The 25,941-nt window shown below is 48.5% G+C and overlaps 1 protein-coding gene across 2 annotated transcripts in view; it reads right to left on the reverse strand.

Annotated features, from left to right (window-relative positions):
• The window catches only part of vsx2 (visual system homeobox 2), a 44,938-nt gene continuing 18,997 nt past the window's right edge, over positions 1–25,941 (reverse strand). The window contains exons 2-5 of one of the 2 annotated variants that reach the window (XM_078406888.1): positions 21,106–21,190; positions 19,599–19,722; positions 9,384–9,564; positions 1–3,882 (exon numbers count right to left, since the gene is read on the reverse strand). In XM_078406888.1, coding sequence (XP_078263014.1) covers positions 3,569–3,882; positions 9,384–9,564; positions 19,599–19,722; positions 21,106–21,190 — 704 coding nt within the window. In that variant the 3' untranslated portion in view covers positions 1–3,568. Of the gene's footprint in view, positions 3,946–9,383; positions 9,565–19,598; positions 19,723–21,105; positions 21,191–25,941 lie in introns of both variants that reach the window. The other variant, XM_078406887.1, reaches the window with a different exon arrangement.

Genomic DNA, 25,941 nt, shown 5'->3' on the forward strand with positions numbered 1-25,941 from the left:
CGAGACCCTTCTTCAGGATCCAGTCCTTCTGCAGTTCCCTCCTTCACATTTCTCCAGAAAGATACTGCCTGACCCGCTGAGTTGCTCCAGCATTTTGTTGTCTATCCAGACAATTAATTAATCGCAACTCATGAAGATTTAGAGCTGTCTAGCCAGCAGTTGCCCAATCCCCATCTTCTCACGTAATTGCAAAGTGATCCCACCAGGGGGAGTCTATGGCTGTGGGTCAACGTTGGTGACCATCCCATTCCAACTCTTGCTGGAAGGGCAGAGGGGTGAAGAGCCCTCTTCAATGCCACTCTTGGCTCGGAGTTCCTTCCAGCAATCGATGGCCACCAGCGAAGGTTCGGCGTTTCACATACCATTGAAACTTACCGAATAGTGAAAGGCCTGGATAGAGTGGATGTGGAGAGGATGCTTCCACTACTGGGAGAGTCGAGGACCGGATGCCACAGCCTCAGAATAAAAGGATGCACCTTCAGAAAGGAGATGAGGAGGAATTTCCTTAGTCAGAGGGTGGTGAATCTGTGCAACTCATTGCCACAGAAGCCTGTGGAGGCCAAGTCAATGGATATTTTTAAGATGGATATTGATAGGTTCTTGTTTAGTATGATTGTCAGAGGTTATGGGGAGAAGGAGGGAGAATGGGGTTGAGAGGGAAAGATAGATCAGTCACTATTGAATGGTGGAGATGACTTGATGGGCCAAATGGGCTGATTCTGCTCCTCTTAACTCATGAACTTACTCACACCAATTCCAAGTGGCACAGAGGTAGAAGTGGACCTTTGGGAAATAATATCTTCATCTGTGTTAAATGACTTATTTTAGACATCACTGATTTTGAGTATTATATGCTCAGAGTGTGATAGTGCTCAGAGAACAGAGAACACACAAAGCCAAGGAACGTTACCAGCAAACATAGTTTAAACAAGGAGTCAATAACAGCTAAAATCCAGTCAAGGTGTTCAATGGTTTATATAGAAAGCAATGGATCTCCTGGTGTGAGTTACAGGCTGGATTCTGATCAAGGGTTCAGGTGAGTTATATATACAATAAATGTGTACCTGGGATAGAGACAAAATGCTGGGGTAACTCAGCGGGACAGGCAGCATCTCTGGCGAGAAGGAATGGGTGACGTTTCGGGTCGTGGCCCTTCTTCAGTAACCACTTGGGAATTAAGGAGATGGTATCAAAATAGAATTAGGGTTACCTGGTTGTGTTTTACAGGCAATAATCTAATTGGGGGTGTGGATATCGTATAAATAGTGATTTCTTCTGATTATAGGTTAGGCCCATGCCAGATATCTTCATCAAGCACGTAGTGCCAGGCTCATAATGGGCCGTTAGGGTGGCGCAGTGGTAGAGTTGCTGCCTCACAGCGCCAGAGACCCGGGTTCGATCCTGGCTACGGGTGCTGTCAGTGCGGATTTTGTACATTCTCCACGTGACCGCGTGGGTTTTCTCTGGGTGCTCCGGTTTCCTCCCACATTCCAAAGAAGTATAGGTTTGTAAGTTAATTGGCTTCGGTAAATTGTTCGGTGATGTGTAGGATAGTGCTAACACACAGAGTGATCGCTGGTCGGCGCGGACTCGGTGGGCCAAAGGGCCTGTTTCCGCGCTGTACCTCTAAATTCTAAAGGTACCAGAGAACTGTTTACTGTAAGTCCTGCAGAACTACCGTTTCGAAGTATCATCAGCCTTCGATGATAGCCTTCGATGGGGGGGGGGAAATGCAGCTCCTTGATCATCTCACCCTTCACACCACAGAGTAACTCGGTTTCCGAGTGTTTGTTTCCTCTAGAAGACCTAGAAAGCACTCCTTTAAATTATGTTCATTAGTCACTGGAGCGGTATTAGGCCATTCTGCCCATTGAGTCAACTCCACCATTCAATCATGGCTGATTTATCTTTAGCTCTCAAACCCATTTTCCTGCCTTCTCCCCATAATCTTTGGCACCCTGACTAATCAAGAATCTCTCAATCTCTGCCTTAAAAATACCCATTGACTTGGCCTCCTCAGCCATCTATGGTAACGAATCCCAATGATTCACCACACTCTTACTAAAGAAATTCCTCCTCATCTTCTTTCTAAATGTATGTCCTTTTATTCTGGGACTGTGCCTTCTGCTACTAGACTCTCCCATTAGTGGAAACATCCTCTCCGCATCCACTCTATCTAGGCTTTTCACTGTTCTGTAAGTTTCAATGAGGTCCCCCTCATCCTTCTAAACTCCAGAGAGTACAGGTCCAGTGCTTGTTAGAGAGATTAGAATCTCTTGGGCCTCGAATCTGGTCCCCGCACTGTCAGCATTGCACTGTGTTGGGCCTAACCGTTCCGTCTGCTACTATTACCAGGGCAACGGTGGCCAGTGGGTCAAATCCAAGATGGCTGCCATTACACAAGTCCCTGCAGAACTAGAATACGTCAAGACACTCAGCTTGATAACTAGGTTGGCCATTCTTGAATTGAATGTTAATTTGCACAAGGCAGGAGGAACACTGAGAAAAAAATGGTCAGATTTGCAAAATAGACAATAGACAATAGGTGCAGGAGGAGGCCATTCGGCCCTTCGAGCCAGCACCGCCATTCAATGTGATCATGGCTGATCATTCTCAATCAGTACCCCGTTCCTGCCTTCTCCCCATACCCCCTGACTCCGCTATTCTTAAGAGCTCTATCTAGCTCTCTCTTGAATGCATTCAGAGAATTGGCCTCCACTGCCCTCTGAGGCAGAGAATTCCACAGATTCACAACTCTCTGACTGAAAAAGTTTTTCCTCATCTCAGTTCTAAATGGCCTACGCCTTATTCTTAAACTGTGGCCCCTTGTTCTGGACTCCCCCAACGCTGGGAACATGTTTCCTGCCTCTAACGTGTCCAACCCCTTAATAATCTTACACGTTTCGATAAGATCTCCTCTCATCCTTCTAAATTCCAGTGTACACAAGCCTATACAAAATAACAAGTTTAAAGGAAAATTAGCAGGGGGTGAGGGCTGGAGATGGGGGGAAGGGTTTGCACTGATGAGCCAGTCTAGACTCCATGGGGCAAACTGGTCTTTGTGTAGGAGGTAAGAATATATAGAAACATAGGGAGTTGGTCCAACTCAAGGACATTGATGAGTGCACTGGGCAGAATGGGCCTTTTGTGTTTATATTTTCTTCAAAAGATGCCCTCTGTGAGATTGTTCTACCATATGGTCATTGATCACACAAGGATGCGGCAACTAAGTCAGGAATGTTGAAAAGCAGGAGGGAATTTTGAAAACACATGGAGATAAATGGAAAATTAAACCTACCAAAAGCCACCAGGGTTTCATGTTGGTGTGACGCCCAACAAGCCATTATAGATTACAAGTTAGGTTACAAGTCAACAGACAACAAATTGTTTAAGAAAGACACGTCTGCCAAGAATAACCTCAGGAAAAAATAAAACAGAGGGAAACCTGTACTTTAAACCAAAAGCAATCTCGAGTAGTTTTGGTCACCATCAAACAGTCTTTGGGAGGGGCACAGCATCGTAAAAGACTGCGGAGATATATAAAGAGCTAATAGTTTGTATATAAAGTTTAGAACTTTTCAGTGGAGATCTCGTCCGGCGTTGCTTTTGACTGCTCGGTCTTTGTCTCTTCGGGCTTCTCCTCGGGAGCCATCTTGGCTTCCGCGTCACCACAAACTGTCCCCAACACTTTAGCACTGTGCTCCTGTGCTTTCGCCCTGAGGGTAGCTATGCTGCTCTCCCTCAGTTCCTCCTTAGAAATGGCCCCCTTGGAATCCTTGCTCTTGTCTTCCCGCTGCTCGTCCTCTGGGCCGGCCTGATTGGCGTGTTCTGTCTCCACTTTCCTCACCACTTCAGATGCCTCCAGAGACTTTTTGTGCATTCCTAGAAAGAATTGTTGGTACTCGGTTTTAGAAAATCGCCTGGTCATTGGTAAGCCATCTTGAACTGAAAACGGTAAGCAAAGAAAGATGCCAAGATTAAACTGTAGCAGGAACCTGGGCACCAGGTTTCATTCAACACAGACACGACAGGTCAGGTCAGCTCATTAACACAAAGACGGTGTCGCGCCCAAACCTGGAGACGTTGAACTGGAAATTGAAGAGCAACCCCCCTTCCATTGACTCCATCTACACCTCACGCTGCCTCGGCAAGGCCAGCAGCATAATCAAGGACCAGTCGCACCCTGGCCACTCCCTCTTCTCCCCTCTCCCACCGGACAAAAGGTACAGAAGTGTGAAAACGCACACCTCCAGATTTAGGGGCAGTTTCTTCCCAGCTGTTATCAGGCAACTGAACCATCCCATCAACAACTTGATCTAATATCTACCTCATTGGAGACCCTCGGACTATCTTTGATCGGACTTTACTGGACTTTTTCTTGCACTAAACACCATTCACGTTATTCCCTTTGTCATATATATGTACACCGTGGACTGCTTGATTGTAATCATGTATTGTCTTTCCGCTGACTGGTTTTAGCACGCAACAAAGGCTTTTCACCGTACCTGGCATTAAATTAAACTAAACTAAACTAATTATCCAGCATTGAAAGAGGCCCTTTGGCCCAACTCATCCACGCCGACCAAGTTGCTTGACTGAGTACCTGCCTACACCTGTTTCATATCCCTCCAAATCCTATTTCCTATCCATGTACCTGTCCAAATGTTCTTTCAATGTTGTGACTGTACTTACTTCCACCACTTCCTCAGGCACCTTGTTCCATGGACCCACTACTCTAGGTGAAATAAATTGCCCTTCAGGTCCCTTCTAAATCTTTTTCCTCTCGCCTTAAACCTACGCCACCTCTAAAGATAGACACAAAAAGCTGGAGTAACTCAGCGGGTCAGGCAGCATCTCTGGAGAGAAGGAATGGGCGACGTTTCGGGTCCAGACCCTTCTTTAGACCGAGAGTCGGGGGAGACGGAAAGTAGAGGTATGTAAAGTTACAGAACAAATCGGAGAAGGCACCAATAACCGAGGAAAGGCAGAGTCCACTATGGTCCATTGTTGGCTGTGGGAGATGTGACAGCGAAGGTATGCGAATAGTGAAACTAGCAGGACGACTAAGGTGGGGGAATGATGGAGAGAGAGGGAAAGCAAGGGTTACTTGAAATTCCAGAAGTCAATATTCATGCCGTTGGGTTGTAAGCTGCCCAAGCGAAATATATGGTGCTGTTCCTCCAATTTGCACGTGGCCGCACTCTGAGAGTGGAGGAGGCCCAGGACAGAAAGGTTAGATTGGGAGATAGACACAAAAAGCTGGAGTAACTCAGCGGGGCAGGCAGCATCTCTGGAGAGAAGGAATGGGTGGTGCTTCGGGTCGAGACCCTTCTTCAGACTACGGGAATGGGATGGGGAGTTAAAGTGTTTGGCTGTTCCACTTTGCACCATGCTACCCTGGGGAAAAGGCAGTGGCTATTCACGTTGCCTATGCCACTCATGATTCTATAAACCTCTACAAAGGTCAACCCTCGGCCTCCTGTGCTCCAAGGAGAAAAGACCCAGAGTATCCCAGCCTCTCCTTAACCCTCCAGCCCAAACTCTCCAGACCCACTAACATCCTCGTAAAACCTTTAGCACCTGTTCCAGTTTAAAGCCACCCTTCCTACAGCAGGGAAAACACAACAGTACACAGTACTCCAAATGCAACGTAACTAACATCTTGCTCATAAGGTCATAGGTGATCGGAGCAGAATTAGGCCATTCGGCCCATCAAGTCTACTCTGCCATTCAATCATGGCTCATCTATCTCTCCTTCCTATCCCCATTCTCCTGCCTTCTCCCCATAACCCCTGACACCTGTACTAAACAAGAGTGTAGCTGTCTCTGCCTTAAAAATATCCATTGACTTGGCCTCTTGGCCTCTTGGCTTGACTTGTACGGTTGTAACATGATGTCCCAACTTCTGTTCTCCATACCCAGGCCAATGAAGGCAAACATGTCAAATGCCTTCTTCACCACCCTGTCCACCTGTGTCACTACCTTCATGGAACTATTTATCTGCATTCCCAGATCTCGTTGTTCTACAATACTGCCCAGTGCCCCAATATGTACTGCAAAGGTCCAGCTCTGGTTTGTCCCACCAACACCTCGCACCTTGTCTGAATTAAACTCCATTCGACATTCCACGGCCAACTAGTCAAGTTCATCAAGATCCTTCTACAGATGCGCCGTAGAAAGCATTTTATCGGGATGCACCACAGCTTGGTCTGGGAACAGCTCCATCCAAGGCCGCAAGAAATTGCAACGAATTGTGGACGCAGCCCAGACCATCACACAAACCAACCTCCCTTCCATTGACTCCATTTATACCTCACGCTGCCTCGGCAAGGCCAGCAGCCTAATCGAGGATGAGTCGCACCCTGGCCACTCCCTCTTCTCCCCTCCCCCATCAGGCAAAAGGTGTAGAAGTGAGAAAACGCACACCTCCAGATTCAAGGACAGTTTCTTCCCAGCTGTTATCAGGCAACTGAATTATCCTACCACAACCAGAGAGTGGTGCAGAACTACTATCTACCTCTTTGGTTCCCTCGGATTATCCTTGATTGGAGTTTGATGGCTTTACCTTGCACTAAACGTTATTCCCCTATCATGTATCTATACATTGTAAATGGCTTGATTGTAATCATGTATTGTCTTTTCCACTGACTGGTTAGCACGCAACAAAAGCTTTTCACTGTACCTCGGTACACGTGACAATAAACTAAACTGTAAACTGTTGTAATCGTAGATAACCTTCTTCACTGTCCACCGTACCACCAGTTTTAATGTCTTCCATAAACTCGCTAACAGTGCAACCTATAAATAACAAACAATAGCTGATCCCTGTGGTACATCACTATGAAGATGGGTCTCCACCCAATACATTACCAATCCATGTTCTCCAGGGATGCTGAGTTACTCTAGCCCTGTGTGACCTTTTCTATACCAGCACCCCCTGTTTCCTACCTTAAAGTCAATTTTGTAACCAGTTGGCTAAGTCCCACGTGACCCAATCTTCCAGACCAGTGTGGCACAGTGGCGCAGCGGTAGAGTTGCTGCCTTACAACGCCAGAGACCCGGGTTCGATCCTGACTACGGGTGTGCCTGTAGTGAGTTTGTGCATTCTCCACGTGGGTTTTCTCCGGGTGCTCCAGTTTCCTCCCACACTCCAAGGACGTGCAGGTTTGTCAGTTAATTGGCTTCAGTAAAGATTGTAAATTGTCCCTAGTGTGTGTAGGATAGTGTTAGTGTACGGGGATTGCTGGTCGGCACGGACTCGGTGGGCTGAAGGGCCTGTTTCCGTGCTATATCTCTAAACTAAACTAAACCAGCCTACCATGTCAAAGGTCTTGCCAAAGTCCATGTAGATGATGTCTACTACGTAGAATATCCTCTCCCAGATTATAACCAGCCTGAATGAATGGGTAGCTCAGACTGTAAATGCTGTTGAAAGTCCACACTGAAAATTATAAACCCTCATGTTTAACATCTCTGATATTCTGGTCGCTCTAACTTTGATAAAGGCAAATGCGTATTCTGCAGGAGAGGCAGTGGGGGGTTGTGGGGCATGAGTGAAAGGAAGCAAATTAAAGCCCAAAGTGAAAGACAGATTGTTTTGGACGATGTACAATACTTGTGGATTTGCATTTGATAAATAAAGACAACTGTAAACACAACATGTCGTAGAAACATAGAAAATAGGTGCAGGAGTAGGCCATTCGGCCCTTTGAGCCAGCACCGCTGATCATCCACAATCAGTGCCCCGTTCCTGCCCTCTCCCCATATCCCATGACTCCGTTGGCCCTAAGTGCTAAATCTAACTCTCTCTTGAAAACATCCAGTGAATTGGCCTCCACTGCCTTCTGTGGCAGAGAATTCCACAGATTCACAACTCTCTGGCTGAATCTAATCTACAGCGAAGGTATTTTCAGGGGAGCTAGGAAGGATTCTCACATAACGCTGTGGAGTATCAGAGTTGGCACTGCATAGCTTTTCCATCCAGATTCAGCAAATCGAGGACTTCCCCCCCCAGGTCAATTAAAGCACCTTAAAACTCCCTTGACTCTGCCCCCTTCGCCCAAACAGGCCTGTTGGTCGGCGGGATCGGGAAGCTGCCCGAAGGCTCGTCGGTCAGTCGGCGTAACCGGGAGGGAGACGGAGACTTCGGACGCGAGGAGAGAGGGGCGGGTGGGAGGCTGAACCGGGGTGATGCCTCCAGCGCCTTCAAGGTCGGCTGTAGGGGGCGCCCCTGGGACACAAAGATGGCCGGGCGTGGAGAGGAGAGGAGAGGGATGCTGGTTCACAGGAATCGGTCCAGAACATCAGACTTTGGACTTTGGAACATGGCAGTGCCCGCGTGTGTAAATATATGCAGAAAGAATCTCACTGTGCAGTTGCATCCGTGACAAATAAAGCAGCTTTGGACCACTGACTATTGATAAATAAGCAAAACAAAAACCCTAACCAAAATCAGGACTACTACTGCGCGTACCACCAGACTTAAGAACAGTTTCTACCATCAGGCCATCAGGCTTCTGAACTCATAAACACATTTCAAATCATATATGTTGATTATTTTTTATAATATTGTCTTTTAAACTATTTTTAATATTGTCTTTTTACCTTACTAATGTCATTTTTTAAATCTTATTTATCCTTGGAATATTACTGCTGAGGTGACCCGTTGTCTTGTCAAATACATTTCATTGTACCGTTGACCCTGTGCCAACCTACATATGACAAATAACATTTATTATTATTATTATTATTATACTTTGATTTTTCAAACATCCTTGGACCATCTGGGTGAAAATCTTCAGTCTTAATTTGAACAGTCTGAAGAAGGGTCTCGACCCGAAACGTCACACATTCCTTCTCTCCCGAGATGCTGCCTGACCTGCTGAGTTACTCCAGCATTTGGTGAATAAATACCTTCGATATGTGTCTTAATTTCATTGAATGGTGGTGCAGTTTGGTGGGAATGGCATTTCTAAATGATGCATCCTAACATCTTTGTGTCACACAGAGTATACCCGTGTAAATAAGACACAAGGATAATTTCACCTGGGAGTTACACTATCCTAAACACTGCACACTAGGGACAATTTACAATTTTACCGATGTCAATTAAACCTACAAATCTTTGGAGCGTAGGGGAGGAAACTGGAGCACCTGGGGAAAACCCACGCAGGTCACGGGGTGAACGTACAGAGTCAGGATGGATGCCGGTGCTCTGGCAGCAACTCTACCGCTGTGCCACCGTGCCGCCCTGAACAAACTAGAATGGACTTATTGGGCCGGACGGCCATTTTATGTCCTGTAGCCTGAGCAGCTTCAAGCAAATCTCTCAGTAGCCCCCCCTGGTGTTGCCCTCGTGTGTCCCAGGCAGGGTGAGCAATTACCGAGAAGCCACGGAGCGCAGGATTCCATGATGCCGTCCTTGGCGGACTTGAGGATGGACTCGGGCAGGGGGATGGAGTGGCGCACCATGGCCCCGTACAGTCCGTACTCCGCCATCACACTGCTGCGGCCCCAGCACTTCTCACGCTTCCTCCACTTGGCCCGGCGGTTCTGGAACCACACCTGGGGGGAGGGGGGGGGGGTGGTGAGGGGTGAGGAGGGGGGGAGAGAGGGAGGGAAAGGGGGGGGGAGGGAAAGGGGAGAGGGAGGGAAGGAGTGGTGGGAGGGGAGAGGATGTGAGGGAGATGGGGAGGGGGTGTGAGGGAGGTTAGGGAAGGGAGGGAGGGAGGGAGGGAGGAAGGAAGAAGGGAGGGGAGGGGGAGGGAGGGAGAGAGGATGGAGGGAGGAGGAAGGAAAGGAAGGGAAGGGGAGAAGCAAAAAGGGAGGGAATGAGGGAGGGAGGGATGGAAAGTGGAAGGGAGAGAGGGGAGGGAGGGGAGGAAGATAGATGTACAAGGGTTAAAGCGTTGATATGCCCAGCACAATTGTTGCCATGAAGTACAAGCAAGCAAGGAGCATTCTCCGTACAGTTGGCATAGTGCACGCTGCTTTAAATGAGGAGAGCAACACAGGGTCCAGTTCTCTGTGTGTTCTCCCACCACCGCTGTGTACAGTTGTCGCAGGGTTTTTACATTTCATCACCTCTGCACCAAAGGCCAACATTAAGTTTGCTTCTACACCTCTCGGTGAAACGCCTTGCATTTCACCAATAACTCAGCGCAGTAGAGAGGATTTTATCAGGATCCATCACAGCTTGGTTTGGGAACGGCTCCATCCAAGAGCGCAAGAAATTCCAGCGAATTGCGAACGCAGCCCAGACCATCACACGAACCAACCTCCCTTCCATTGACTCCATTTGCACCTCACGCTGCCTCGGCAAGGCCAGCAGCATAATCAAGGACCAGTCGCACCCTGGCCACTCCCTCTTCTCCCCTCTCCCATCGGGCAAAAGAAGTGTGAAAACGCACACCTCCAGATTCAGGGACAGTTTCTTCCCAGCTGTTATCAGGCAACTGAACCATCCTACCATCGACCAGAGAGCAGTGCTGAACTACTATCTACCTCACTGGAGACCCTCGGACTATCTTTGATTGGACTTGACGAGATTTTATCTCGCACTAAACATTATCCACATTATTCCCTTTATCATGTATCTGTACGCTGTGGATGACTCGATTGTAATCATGTGTTGTCTTTCCGCTGACTGGTTAGCACGCAAGAAAAATCTTTTCACTGTACCTCGGTACACGTGACAATAACCTAAACTCAAAACCACCTCCGTTACCGTGTAAAACTTTTGCCAGAAGCCTCTCGACAAAATAAAATCCCGAGCTGTGTTTCAGATGATATTTGAATCATGTTATAGTTGTACAAGATGCTGATGAGACTACACTTAAAGCATTGTGTGCAGTTCTGGTCAACGTGCAGAAGGATGTCATTGAGATGGGAAGGGTGTAGAAAGGTTTCACCAGAATGTTACCAAGACTTGATGTCTGGGCTTATAAGAAGGGGATGGATAGGATTGGGTATTTTTTTATTGGAGCAGAGAAGGCAATAGACAATAGACAATAGGTGCAGGAGTAGGTCATTCGGCCCTTCGAGCCAGCACCGCCATTCAATGTGATCATGGCTGATCATCCACAATCAGTACCCCGTTCCTGCCCTCTCCTGCCTTCTCCCCATATCCCTTGATTCTGCTATCTTTAAGAGCTCTATCTAACTCTCTCTTGAAAGCATCCAGTGAATTGGCCTCCACTGCCTTCTGAGGCAGAGAATTCCACAGATTCATAACTCCCTGGATGAAAAGGTTTTTCCTCATCTCTGTTCTAAATGGCCTACCCCTTATTCTTAAACTGTGGCCCCTGGTTCTGGACTCCCCTAACATCTGGAACATGTTTCCTGCCTCTAGCGTGTCCAATCCCTTAATAATCTTATATGTTTCAATAAGATCCCCTCTCATCCTTCTAAATTCCAGTGTATACAAGCCCAGTCACTCCATTCTTTCAACATACGACAGTCCCGCCATCCCGGGAATTAACCTCGTGAACCTACGCTGCACTCCCTCAGTAGCAAGAATGTTCTTCCTCAAATTTGTAGACCAAATCTGCACACAGTACTCCAGGTGTGGTCATGGGATACAAAATCATGAGAGGCGTGGATAAGGTGTAGAATGGTCACGGTCTTCTATCTCAGGGTAATAGGGTCTAGCACTGGAGGGAAGTTTGCCACAAAATGCTGGAGAAACAGCGGGTCAGGCAGCATCTCTGGAGAGAAGGAATGGGTGAACGACATTTCCCTATGCCCTGACTCTCAGTCTCGGCCCGAAGTTAGTGGGTTAGATAGAGCTCTTAGGGCTAACGGAATCAAGGGATATGGGGAGAAAGCAGGATCGAGGTACTGATTTAGGATGACCAGCCATGATCATATTCAATGGCGGTGTTGGCTCAAAGGGCCGAATGGCCTACTCCTGCACCTATTTTCTATGTCTCTATGTTTCCCGCCTAACCCCATCCCCCTGCCTTCTCCCCATAACCTCTGACACCCGTACTAATCAAGAACCTATCTATCTCTGCCTTAAAAACCATCCGCTGACTTGGCCTCCACAGCCCTCTGTGGCAAAGAATTCCACAGATTTGCCGCCCTCACACAAAATTCCTCCTCACCTCCTTCCTAAAAGAACGGCCTTTAATTCTGAGGCTGTGACCTCTAGTCCTGGACTCTTCCAGCAGAGGTCAGCCACACCGACCATCGACCGCTGCACCGACCTCTCCAGATGGGCCATGCTGGGCGGCCAGGGCAAGTCGGCCGAAGGGCCTGTTCCCGCGCTGGGTGACTCCATGACTCTCAACCTTTGCGCGGGCCGGCCCTGTGAGGCTCGGGCGCCAATGCCAACACCACCCGGGGATTTGGGTTAAGGAACCCCAACAGAGTTGAAAAATGAATTGCAATACATTGTAATTGAGATTTTAAACAGGGAAAATAAATAATTTGCAGAGGGCTTGCTCCCAGGGGTAGATTTAATAGCTTTATCTCCAGCCAAACACTGTGTGTGTGTGTGTGTGTGTGTGTGTGTGTGTGTGTGTGTGTGTGTGTGGGGGGACGTGGGTGAGTGTAAAAAAACCAGTGTTGCCAGCTAAAATGCCTCTGTAATGAAAAGCTCCACAAGACTTAAGTGTTGTCTTGTTAAGCTGGTGTACTTCAAGAGGAGGGGGGGGGGGGGGGGGAGGGAGGGGGAGGGGAGGGGGCAGTGGGGCGGGTTGGGGGAAAGGACGAAGGGGGATAAAAATTTGTCAAAACCATTCAAGGGCCTTTTGTAATTCATGATAGCTCGTCTCGCCATCAAAAGACAGCCGCTGATGAAAAATCGCTTGAGCTGCAGAAGAGGCAGGCAAGCTGCGACCCAGGGGGCAGCCACAGCCTGATTGAAAAATAAGTTAATTTCTGCATCAATCGATGAGACAGCTTAGCGACAGACGCTCAAATATCACGGGAAATTAAACTGGCCGGGCTCCAGGGAGAGGATTCATTGACCCGTCCTAATTACAGCCGTGTAGTTATCATTTTCATCCTAACTGATCCCACCTCGCTCGGCCCCCGGGGAGAGCTGCATCTTCTGATTTAACTAATTAAAATGGGAAAATTGGTGTTAATTTTGTGGTGGAAATCTTCGGAATTACCCTGTAATGGAAATGAAATTAAATTGCTGGCAGATTGATGGCACGGGTCAAGGCATAATCTTCTCCCTCTGATTGCCTGATTAAGGCTGTTATCATTTTAGAAATCACCTCGTGTCCGCGGCGCAGTGATAAGTTGGATGTGCAGAAGGGGTTGGGATAATTTATCGTTCCTGCCTGCTTGCTGTTTCCCTCTCTCCCCTCTCACCCTCCCTCTGCTCCCTCTCCCCTCTTTTCCCTCTCCCTTTCTCCCTCTCTCTTTCTCTCTCTCTCTCCCTCCCTCTCCACTCTCCCTCTCTTCCCTCCCCTCTCTTCCCTCTTCTCCTCTCTCCCCTCCCCCTCCCTCTCCCTCTCTCCCTATTCCTCTCCATCTTTCTCTCTCTCTCTCTCTCTCTCTCCCTCTCCCTCTCTCCCTCCCTCCTCTCTCTCTCCTCCCTCCCCTCTCTCTTTCCCTCGCTCCCCACTCTCCCTCTCATCCCTCTCTTCCCTCCCTCTCTTCCCTCTCCTCTCCTTCTCTTCCTCCCCCTCCCCTTCCCCTCCCTCTCCTCTCCCTCTCCCCCTCTCCTCCCTCTGTCCCTCTCTCCCTCTCCCCCCTCCCTCTCTCCCTACCTCTCTCCCTACCTCCCTCTCTCTCTCCCTACCCCCTCCCTCCTCCCTCTCTCCTCTCTCCCTCTCTCTCCCTCCTCCCTCTCTCCCACCCCCTCTCACTCTATCCCTCTACCCTCCCCTCCCTCCCTCTCCCTCCCGCTCCTCCCTCCCTCTCCTCCCGCTCTCCCTCCCTCTCCCTCCCTCTCTCTCCCCCTCCCCTTGGGGGATGTAGGTGGGTGGGGGTTTCATCTGAGGGACAACCTTTTCACACAGTGGGTGATGGGTATATGGAACGAGCTGCCAGAGGAAATAGTTGAGGCAGGTACTATAACACCATTTAAAAGACATTTGGGCAGAGACATTGATACGGTTTTAGAAGGATATGTGCAAAACATTGACAGATGGGACTAGTGTAGATGGGGCATCTTGGTCAGCATGGGCAAGTTGGGCCAAAGTGTCTGTTCTGTGCTGTATGACTGAATTTCTTTAGTCAGGGGTTGGTGAATCTGTGGAATTCATCGCCACAGACGGCTGTGGAGGCCAAGCCATTGTGTATTTTTAAGGCCGAGATTGACAGATTCCTGATTAGTACAGGTGTCAGGGGTTAGGGGGAGAAGGCAGGAGAATGGGGTTGAGAGGGAGAGACAGATCAGCCATTGTTGAATGGCGGAGTAGACCTGATGGGCCGAATGGCCTAATTCTGCTCCTATAACTCATGAACTCATGAACTTAGAACTGTACAGGGGGAGGTCCCGCAGCCCACAATATTTGTGTCAAACAAGAAGCCAAGCTAAATAAAACTCATCTTCCTGCGCATTGATCAATATCTTTCCACTTCCTGCATGTGCCTATTTCTCTTTAAGTCTCTTAAATACCATTATATATTCCTTCACCACCACCCCCTAGTGGCTCATTCCAGGCACCCACCACTCTGTGCAAAAAGTCTTGCACGAACGTAGTTTAGTTTATTATTGTCACGTGTACCGAGGTACAGTGAAAAGCTTTCCCCACAACGTATCTCCCCCACAGCGTAAACCTATGCCCTCTAGTCTTTAGACTTTAGAGATACAGTGCAGAAACAGGCGCTTCGGTCCACTGATGATACACACAAAAAGCTGGAGCAACTCAGCGGGTCAGGCAGCATCCCTGGATGAAGGAATGGGTGACGTTTCGGGTCGAGACCCTTCTTCAGACTGACCACTGAGTCCGCGCCGACCAGCCATCCCCGCACACGAACACTATCCCACACACACAATTTACAATTTTACCAAAGCCAATTAACCGACCAACCCGCACGTCTTTGGAGTGTGGGTGGAAACCGGAGCACCCGGAGAAACCCCACGTGGTCACAGAGAGATCGTACAAACTAAATACGGACAGCGCCCGCAGTCAGGATCGAACCCATGCCTCTGGCGTTGTGAGGCGGCAGCTCTACCACTACACAACTGTGCTGCCCAAAGTCTTTGACATTTCCATCCTGCGAATAAGGTTCTGGCTGTCTACCCTATCTAAGCCTCTCATAATTGTATATACTTCCTTCAGGTCTCCCCTCAACCTCCGATATTCTAGTTTTCCCAACCCCACCTCAAAGTTATTCCCCTCTGATCCAGGCAACAAACAATTGCTTGGAAGTATTCCAGCAGGACTCGCTGGAACCTTGTCCCACATCAATTTACAATGGTCAGCACAGGTACGTTTGGGCCGAAGGGCCTGTTTCCCACGCTGTATGACTCTATGACTCCTTTTAGCCATGACCTCATGCTTGAGTCATCTGCCTTAGTTTAGTTTAGTTTAGTTTAGTTTACATTAGCTTAGTTTATTGTCACGAGTACCGAGGCAGATGAAGTTAGTTTACCTTGGCATTATGTCCAGCTCAACGTTGTGGGCTGAAGGACCTATTCCTGTGCTGAACCGCATCTATGTTTCATGTTCCATTGGGACCTCAGCGTCCTTGCATAAAGCGTGAGAACTCATTTCACGAAATACTTAACTTCACGGCTCGTCAACATCGAGAATAGATCACCAAATAAATGAAAAGCGATCTGCACAAAAGGCAGTTGGACGAGCTTGTTGGTGGATGGAATTATTATGCCATTGTAGCTGAACGACATTGATTAAAAAAGGAAGCCTTGCATTTCTGTCGTGACGTTTATGTTTATAGAACGTGTAGCACACTCCGTTCTTTTCGGAAGGAGATGAAGAGGAATTTCTTTAGTCAGAGGGGTGGTGAATCTGTGGAATTCATTGCCACGGAAGGCTGTGGAGGCCAAGTCAATGAATATTTTTAAGGCAGAGATAGATAGATTCTTGATTAGCACGGGTGTCAGGGGTTATGGGGAGAAGAAGGAGAATGGGTTAGGAGGGAGAGATAGATCAGCCATGATTGAATGGCGGAGTAGACTTGATGGCCGAATGGCCTAATTCTACTCCTATTCCTTATGACCTTATATCACTTTCACCACGTCCCAAATCATGTTGCAGCCAAAGAATTACTATTGAAAGTTAGTTGCAATCAAACTATAGGACTAGTGGCAGCCATCTTTCACACAGCAAGCTCCCACTAACACAATGGCAAACGCTTTCAGTCTGGTTAGAAGAGGGTTAAAAGCCCTGGATAGGAGATGTTTGCCCGTGAGATCCTCTCACGGAGGCTCGTGTAGCTTTTTACACTCTCCCCCACCCCCCTACAATCAGTCTGAAGAAGGTCTTGACCTGAAACATCACCTACCCACATTCTCCGGAGATGCTGCCTGACCCGTTGAGTTACTCCAGCACTTTGTGTCCCTTTAGAGGAGACAGTGCCTCATTCCAATGTCTTAGAAACAGAGGAACATGAAAAAAATAGGTGCCTTCGAGCCAACAATGCCATTGAATATGATCATGGCTGATCATCCAAAATCAGTACCCCGTTCCTGCTTTTTCCCCATATCCCTAGATTCCATTAGCCATCAGAGCTGAATCTAATTCTCTCTTGAAAACATCAGATGGTCAGGCCTCTGACAATGATGTAATCCTTCAGTGTTTTGGGTCAGTCCCCTTTAGATTTAGATTTAGATTTAGAGATACAGCATGGAAACAGGCCCTTCGGCCCACCGAGTCCGCGCCGCCCAGCGATCCCCGCACATTAACACTATCCTACCACACTAGGGACAATTTTTAACATTTACCCAGTCAATTAACCTTCATACCTGTGAAGGGGAAAAGATTTAATAGGAATAAGAGTGGTAACTTTTCCACACAGAGGGTGGTGGGTGTATGGAACAAGCTGCCAGAGGAGGTAGTTGAGGCTGGGACTGTCCCAGTGTTTAAGAAACAGTTGGACAGGTACATGGATAGGACAGGTTTGGAGGGATATGGACCAAGCGCAGGCAGGTGGGACTAGTGTAGCTGGGACATTGTTGGCCGGTGTGGGCGAGTTGGGCCAAAGGGCCTGTTTCCACACTGTATCACTCTATGACTCTATGACTCTCAGGTGCTGTCTGTGTTGAGTTTGCACGTTCTCCCTGTGACCGCGTGGGTTTCCTCCGTGTGTTCAGGTTTCCTCCCTAGAAACATAGAAACATAGACATAGACAATAGGTGCAGGAGTAGGCCATTCAGCCCTTCGAGCCAGCACCGCCATTCAATATGATCATGGCTGATCATCCAACTCAGTATCCTGTACCTGCCTGCTCTCCATACCCCCTGATCCCTTTAGCCACAAGGGCCACATCTAACTCCCTCTTAAATATAGCCAATGAACTGGCCTCAACTACCTTCTGTGGCAGAGAATTCCACAGATTCACCACTCTCTGTGTGAAAAAAAACGTTCTCATCTCGGTCTTAAAAGACTTCCCCCTTATCCTTAAACTGTCACCCCTTGTTCTGGACTTCCCCAACATCGGGAACAATCTTCCTGCATCTAGCCTGTCCAACCCCTTAAGAATTTTGTAAGTTTCTATAAGATCCCCCCCACTTCTCAAAGACGTGCAAATCTGTAGGTTAATTAGCCCTCTGTAAAATTGCCTCTCATGTGTAAGGAGTGGATGAGAAAGTGGGATAATATAGATCTAGTGTGACTGGGTGATCGATGATTGGTGTGGAGTGGGTGGGCTGAAGGACCTGTTGCCGCACGGCATCTCTGAACTAAAACATTTGTAGTTGTGACCAGGATAATGAAATGGACATTTTGCTGGAAGAGGTCGCCGTTTTGCCTGTTGAACGTTGTACGGAAAAGATAGACACAAAATGCTGGAGTAACTCAGCGGGACAGGCAGCATCCCTGGAGAGAAGGAATGGGATGATGGTTGAAGGAATGATCCCTTCTCTCCGGAGATGCTGCCTGAGTTACTCCAGTATTTTGTGTCTATCTTCGGTTTAAAACCACCACCTGCCGTTCCTTCCTTCAACATTGTATAGAAAAAGTCTATTATTGCATTGAAATCCGGCAGGAAGTACCTGTCCTTTCTGATACAACCGCCAGAGAGTACTGCGCACTGATTCTTTCTGCGGCTTCACAATCCTCTGTGCGTTTGACAAATGCGTAAAAGTGAATGGTTCCACTCGCGTACAAACGCATTGAAAGGAAACCTTGTAAATGACATAAAATGTTTCATAAAATCATCTTGGGGCAAGTGTCACGACAAGTTATTGCACTGCGGAGATGTTACATGAGAATTAAATTCCCATCATTAATGATTTGGTTATTGTTATGTGTGCGATCCATACTCCCTCTCCCATCGGCGGCTCGCTGTCTCTTCCACTGGACCTCTCAGTCTTTGTCTCCCTGTGTGTGTCTTTTTTGCTCAGCCGAAGGTGGACACAAAAAGCTGGCGTAACTCAGCGGGACGGGCAGCATCTCTAGAGCGAAGGAACGGGTGACGTTTCGGGTCGGGACCCTTCTTTATGGATCTGTCTTCCGTCAGTCGATGTTTCCCTCCAGTGAAATTACCCCTTCCTCCATCTCTCTGTCCGTGACTCTCCTTGTTATCGCTCCTGTCCATTTTGTGTTGTGTCTCTCTCTCGCAGTATCTCTCTGCCTCCCCCTCAACCTCCGTCTGTCTTTAGTTTCGTTGTTGTAGTTTTAGAGATACAGCACGTAAACAGGCCCTTCGGCCCACCGTGTCCGCGCCGGCCGGCGATCCCCACACATTGACACCACCCTACACACATCAGGGACAATTTCGGGGATCACTGGGCGGCACGGACTTGGAGGGCCGAAAAGGCCTGTTTCCGGCTGTAGATATATGATATGATAATTTCGTTAACTCAGACACCAAGCCAATTAACCTACAAACCTGGACGTCTTTGGAGTGTCGGAGGAATCCAAAGATCTCGGAAAAAAACTCACGCAGGCGACGGGGAGAACGTACAAACCAAAGATAATAGAGCAGAGCAAGATAGACCACTCGACCCTAAAAACCGTGGTATGTCATGGCGACATTTTAGTAGGCAGAAACTTGCAGAAACATTTAAAAAGGAAAAAAACAAAAATCTGTGAATTGATAGATGAGATATATTCTGCATTTTTATGGTATCATCACACATACTGTTCCCCCAAACCACCGATCACACTGCGAGTGGCGTAGCGAACGGCGGGTTTTGCCTACTAAAATGGCGGACGTTACGCTCCCTTTCGTACTACACTTCAGTATAGGCGATTTTGACGGAGTGGTTCATCTTGCTCCTCTAGTATCTTTGGTACAAACTCCGTACAGACAGCAACCGTAGTCGGGATCGAACCCGGGTCTCCGGCGCTGCAAGCGCTGTAAAGCAGCAACTCTACCGCTGCGCCACCGTCTCTCTTGCCCATTCGCTCTCATTTTGTCCTCATGACCCACTCACGGCGTCTTTCCGTCAGAACATTTGTCATTCCGTTCCGATTGTCGGTCTCTCTCACTCTCGCTACCTGATTTACCTGAATTCTATCCTCGGGCAGTTCTGTTTTCATGGCCAGCATTTCCCGGGCGTAGACATCAGGGTAGTGAGCTTCGTTGAACGCCTTTTCCAGCTCCTCCAACTGGTAAGAGGTGAAAATGGTCCTTCGGGTTGGAAAGAAAAGGCAATGAGCAGTCAATGGGGCCCTAACAACGCGTCAATGAATTCTCAGCACCTTCCACCACCACCCTGGTGGTGTACAGATAAACTAAGTACAGATAAACTAACTTGGAGCTTGGAGGCGGTTGTTTCTATTACGCAAATGCAGAAACATCGAAACATAGGTGTAGGAGTAAGCCATTCAGCCCTTCGAGCCAGCACCGCCATTCAATATCAGTACCCCGTTCCTGCTTTTTCCCCATATCCCTTGATTCCGTTAGCCCTAAGAGCTAAATCTAACTCTCTCTTGAAAACATTCAGTGGATTGGCCTCCGCGGCAGAGAATTCCACAGGTTCACAGCTCTCTGGGTGAAAACGTTTTTCCTCATCTCAGTGGTAAATGGCCGACCCCTTGTCTTCGACCGTGACCCCTGGTTCTGGACTCCCCCAACATCGGGAACATTTTTCCTGCATCTAGCCTGTCCAATCCCTTAAGAGTTTTATGTGTTAACTGGGTTTGCATAAGATGCAGCCTTGAGGACGAGGAGAGGAAGGCCCCACTGCAGCCTGGGACTTGCCTGGACCAGAACTGGAGAGCGGATTTTGCAAAATGGCGGTCTCAGTGGACTATTTCTGTACACTTGCTCATCGGGGATCAGGGCTGTGGCAATACTCCACTCGACTGCTTGACAGATGAAGAATGCAAGAGTTTATAAGAATGCAACAGCGGGCACAGTGTTACAGGAAAGATGTTGTCAAGCTGGAAAGGGATCAGCGAAGATTTACCAGGGATGTTGCCAGGACCCGAGGGCCTGAGCTACAGGGAGAGGTTGAGCAGGCTGGGACTCTATTCCGTGGAATGCAGGAGGATGAGGGGCGATTGTATAGAGGTGTACAAAATCATGAGAGGAATAGATCGAGTAAACGCACAGTCTCTTGCCCAGAGTAGGGGAATCGGGGACCAGAGGACATAGCTTTAAGTTGAGGGGGGGGGGAAGATTTAATGAGGCGCGCACGGTAGGGGTGCCAACTATCTCACTCCCAAATACGGGACAAGGCGACGTCACCGCCCCGCGTCCCACGTGACCTCAACCAGCCAGCACCCGCGGACCGTCGTAGGCCGGGGCAGTGTAGGCTAACGGAGTGTGTTCGGGGAGCAGGGCCGAGTGCTACGCAACCTCCGTTAGGCAAACGCACTCGGCCCCGCTCCCCGAACACACTCCATTAGTCTACACGGTCCCGGCCGACAGCGGCCCGCGGGTCGAATACGGGACAAACCAATTTAGCCCAAAATACGGGATGTCCCGGCTAATACGGGACAGTTGCCAACCTCAACGCACGGTGACCAGACAAAGTTCCCCGGGGATGACTGTAGATTCTGTTCTTACCTGTGGCGCCTTTTCTTTCGCTTTTTCGTTTGGCTCAGATTGGATTTGGAGATCTTCCTGTCACTCAGCGAAATGTCTTCAGAATCTGCATTGAAACAAAGCGTTGTGTAGGTTTACCGTCCTGTTCTGTCCCCGCCGAGAGACAACACAGGGGCTGGGGTCGGGGACAGGCCGGAGAGGGTCGGCAGCGTTGCGATGCTCTGCTGCCAACGTTGATACCGTTTATTGAACAGGTCCGTTTGATCGCACCCTGGCATCGCTTTTGTAAAGAGGAGATCGCAGGGGAGTGAGCGGGTCCTGGGCCAATATTCTTCATTATTTTCACAACACCCTGACCAGGAGAGCAGACCGGAACTATCATCTATTTCATCGGTAGGGTTGCCAACTGTCCCGTATTAGGCGGGACATCCCGTATTCTGGGGCTAAATTGGTTTGTCCCGTACAGGACCTCCCTTGTCCCGAATTAGGCCCGGGAGGTGCTGTAGGCCCGGACACTGTAGGCCCGGACACTGTAGGCCCAGACACTGTAGGCCCGGAGGCCGCTTACGTCCGGACAGTGTAGGCTAACGGAGTGTGTTCGGGGAGCGGGGCCGAGTGTATTCACCTAACAGAGGTTGCGTAGCAACCCGCCTCCCGACCCGGGCGGCCGCCATTGGTGGAGCGGGAGCACGTGACCGCTGGCTGGGTGAGGTCACGTGGGGCGCGGGCGGTGACGTCACCTTTTGTCCCTTATTTGGGAGTGAGAAAGTTGGCAACGCTACTCATCGAGGACCCTCGGACTATCTTTGATCGGACTTTAATGACTCTATCTTGCACTAAATGTTGTTCCCTTATCATATATCTGTACACTGCGCATGGCTCGATTCTAATCATGTATTGTCTTTCGGCTGACTGTTTAGCACGCAACAAAAGCTTTTCACTGTACCTCAGTACAGTGACAATGAAGTAAAACTAAAACAGAAAGTGAAACTGAAACTGGGACTGCAGTTCAAGAAACTTCCTGAGGGTCAGAGGGTTGAAATAAAGTTTCTGTCTCCCGCATCTCCATCCCCCATTCTTGGGTTCAATCCTAATCCATTCACCTTATTCCCCGACCCCTTCCCCCATCCCTCCCTCATCCCCCTCCCCCTATCTTCCTTCCCATCCTCTCCCCTCCCCCCACTTCCCCCTCTTCCCTGTCCCCCTCTCTTTCCCCATCTCCACTTCCATCCCCATCTCCCCCCCTGACCCTGTCCCCTCGTCCCCTCTCTTCCTCATCCCCCTCTTTCCCCTCATCTCCCCTCTCGTCCTGCCCCATCTCCCCCCTCTCCCTCCCTCTCCCCGTCCCCCACTCTACTCCCCTCATCCCTGTCCCCGGTCCCTCCTCTCCCCCCCAACCCCCCCCCCCCCTTTCTCCATCACCCCCCCCTCTCCCCCAGAGTTCCTCATCCGCCTGAACACACAGCATTGGACCCTCGGGCAGTGTGTTGATATTTGGACAGGGTCACGAGGGAGTGTGTAAAGATGGTCGGAAGTCCCCCAAAATGTGCGTCAATATTTGCACAGGAATCCCAGGTAGGTGCAGGAAGGAACAGCGGATGCTAGTTTATCCTGAAGATAGACACAAAAAGAATGGTCTTCTGATGAAGGGTCTCGACCCGAAATGTCACCCATTCCTTTTCTCCAGAGATGCTGCCCGACCCGCTGAGTTGCTCCAGCTTTTTGTGTCTATCTTCGATCCCAAGTACGTGTCAGCATTAGCACGTGGGGGGGGTGGGGGGGGGGGGGGGGAGGAGGGGGAGGGAGGATGGGAGGAAGAGGGGGGGGGATGAGGGAGGGAAGGGGGAAGGCGTAGGGGAATAAGGTTACTGGACTCGGTGTAGTTAAGGTGTGTATTTATTCCCAGATGTTTAGGTTAGTTTAACTTCTGTCAGTTTGGAGATACAACGTGGAAACGGTCCCTGTGGTCTCCCGAGTCCACGCCAACCGCTGCATTTATCTGTACTAATCGACTGTCATTGGTTCTACAGCTTGCTGTTGCTTAGAGATTGAAGAATTTGTTTACGTGCTTTTCAATTGTTGCGTGAGCACCTGCCTTCCCCACCTCTTCATGCTTGTTAATTATTTGAGATGGAAAATTCCTATGCATTCCAGTTGGGTACAATCCTTAATGAGGTTTTAACAGAGACTGACTCCAGACTAATCCAAAATGTGACGTGCATGTAACAATTAGTAAGCCACAAATACAGTCAACTGATGGTCGAATTGCTCAAAATATACAAGAAAGCCCATTCAAAATACGTCTACAGGCTTATGAGCATTAAACACAGAAACCAACAAAACAAATGAAAAGTTTCAATCCCATTCATTAGGTCATAAGCGACAGGAGCAGAATTAGGCCATTCGGCCCATCAAGTCTACTCCGCCATTCAATCATGGCTGATCTATCAGTTCCCTCCTATCCCATTCTCCGGCCTTCTCCCCGTAACCCCTGACACCCGTACTAATCAATAATGTATCTGTATCTGCCTTAAATCAATGTTTTAGATCTGTACAAATGTACATTAATGCACTGCCTGTCGAAATTTAGCATCACTCCTGTCAGTTCAGTCCATTTTAGTTTCTTGTCACGTGTACTGAGGTACGGTGGAAAACTTTTGTTGCGTGCTAGCCAGTCCGTGGAAAGGCAACACATGATTACAATCGAGCCATTTACAGTGTATATGATAACGGGAACACATGATAATGGGAATACATGATAAAGGGAATAACGTTTAGTGCAAAGTAAAGTCCGATCAAAGATATGTTTTATACAATATCAAATATATCCTTGTACAATATCAAATATGACCAGTACCAACCTGTAACAAGTCCAACCACAAAACATGGCAGTACATTGTTAACTCCACCTGTAACAGCAAAGATCTACCCTGAAATAGTCCAGGCAGACGATTTTAGAAGGCCCACCATTTTGAACTAAAACAATATGTCAACGAGATGAGAAAACATTTCTTCACACAGAGAGTGGTGAGTCTGTGGAATTCTCTGCCACAGAAGGTAGTTGAGGCCAGTTCATTGGCTATATTTAAGAGGGAGTTAGATGAGGCCCTTCTGGCTAAAGGGATCAGGGGGTATGGAGAGAAGGCAGGTACAGGTTACTGAGCTGGATGATCAGCCATGATCATATTGAATGGCAGTGCAGGCTCGAAGGGCCGAATGGCCTACTCCTGCACCTATTTTCTATGTTTCTATGTTTCTAACTATCCACCAGAAGTCAACATCGCAGCACATAAAACATGCAACATGCCCCCTAGTCAAACTTGAAGGGAGTGATGGATATGAACGGTGTTAGATCAACTGAAAGGCTGAAACGAATAGTTTAGCTTGTTGGACAATGGAAATGGTTGAAAGGCAGTAACTGGAACCAGGGATCAACACAAAATGCTGGAGCAACTCAGCGGGTCAGGCAGCATCTCTGGATAGAAGGAACGGTTGACGATCCGGCTCGAGACGCTTCATCAGTCAGGGAGAGGTCCCCTATTTGGTCTACACCCTTCTATTGCTCTGTTCAAAGAGTCAGGATACAGGCCTTTCTGCCCACCATGTCCCTGCCGACCATGTGTCACCCATTCCTTCCGTCAAGAGATGCTGCCAGACCCGCTGAGTTGCTCCAGCATTTCTTTGTGTATCTTCGCTGTAAACCGGCACCTGCAGTTCCTTCCTGCACAAAACTGAAACCAGGAACTGGATATTTATTCAATGTTCCTTCAAATAATTGATGATTTTGACCAGGTTTTTAGTACCTTTATCCAATAATCCTCCATGCATTCAGGTGGCATGTTAATTTAGGAGTTCTGCAGGTCTCAACATTATCCTTGTTGAATACAGCTAAATTAGTTTTATAAAACCTAATCTAAATTGGAAACATCTCATTAATCGACCTTTTCACTGGCAGTAATGGGCTCACTCTCCTGAATTGTGCTGAATGTGTGGACAATCTCAGTCTCTGTAATCATTCGGAGCTGATTCGCACAAACCAAAGTTTAGTTTAGTTTAGTTTAGTTTAAAGATACAGCGCGGAAACAGGCCCTTCGGCCTACCGGGTCCGCACCGACCAGCGATCCCCGCACACTAACACTATCCTACACCCACCAGGGACAATTTACACTCATACCAAGCCAATTAACCTACAAACCTGTACGTCTTTGGAGTGTGGGAGGAAACCGAAGATCTCGGAGAAAACCCACGCAGATCACGGGGAGAAAACGTACAAACCCCGTGCAGACAGCGCCCGCAGTCGGGATCAGACTCGGGTCTCTGGCAGTGTGAAGCAGCAACACTACCTGTAAGGCAGCAACTCTACCGTTGCGCCACCGTGCCGCCCAAAGTTGTAGAAGCACTGTATATATATATATATATATATATATCCCAGCGTTACAATCCTCACAATTTCCTCTGTGATCTCTCTCCTCCCCGATATCTTATCAATCCCACTGCGATTTCTACACTCCTCTGATTCCACCTGCAGCTACATTCACAATTCTTATTCAAGAGCAAAGATGCTGGAAGTCTGGAGTGAAAACACAAAGGGCCAGAAATGCTCAGCAGGTCAGGCAGCATCTGAGGAGAGAGAAGCAGAGGCGACTTTTCAGATCAATGAGCTTCCATCAGAACCTAGGGATAAGTTCCAATGAAGGATCGTTGAAATGAAGGTGCAAGAGATTGCAGATGCTGGAATCCAGAGCAGAAGCGTAATGTGCTGGAGGAACAGCCAGTCAGGCAGCATCTGTGGAGGGAAATGGACAGGCAATGTTTCGGGTCAGGACCCTACTTCAGATTGGACTGATGTGTTAACTT

The sequence above is a fragment of the Rhinoraja longicauda genome, chromosome 10 (genome assembly GCF_053455715.1).
Source record: "Rhinoraja longicauda isolate Sanriku21f chromosome 10, sRhiLon1.1, whole genome shotgun sequence".
Classification (NCBI taxonomy): domain Eukaryota; kingdom Metazoa; phylum Chordata; class Chondrichthyes; order Rajiformes; family Arhynchobatidae; genus Rhinoraja; species Rhinoraja longicauda.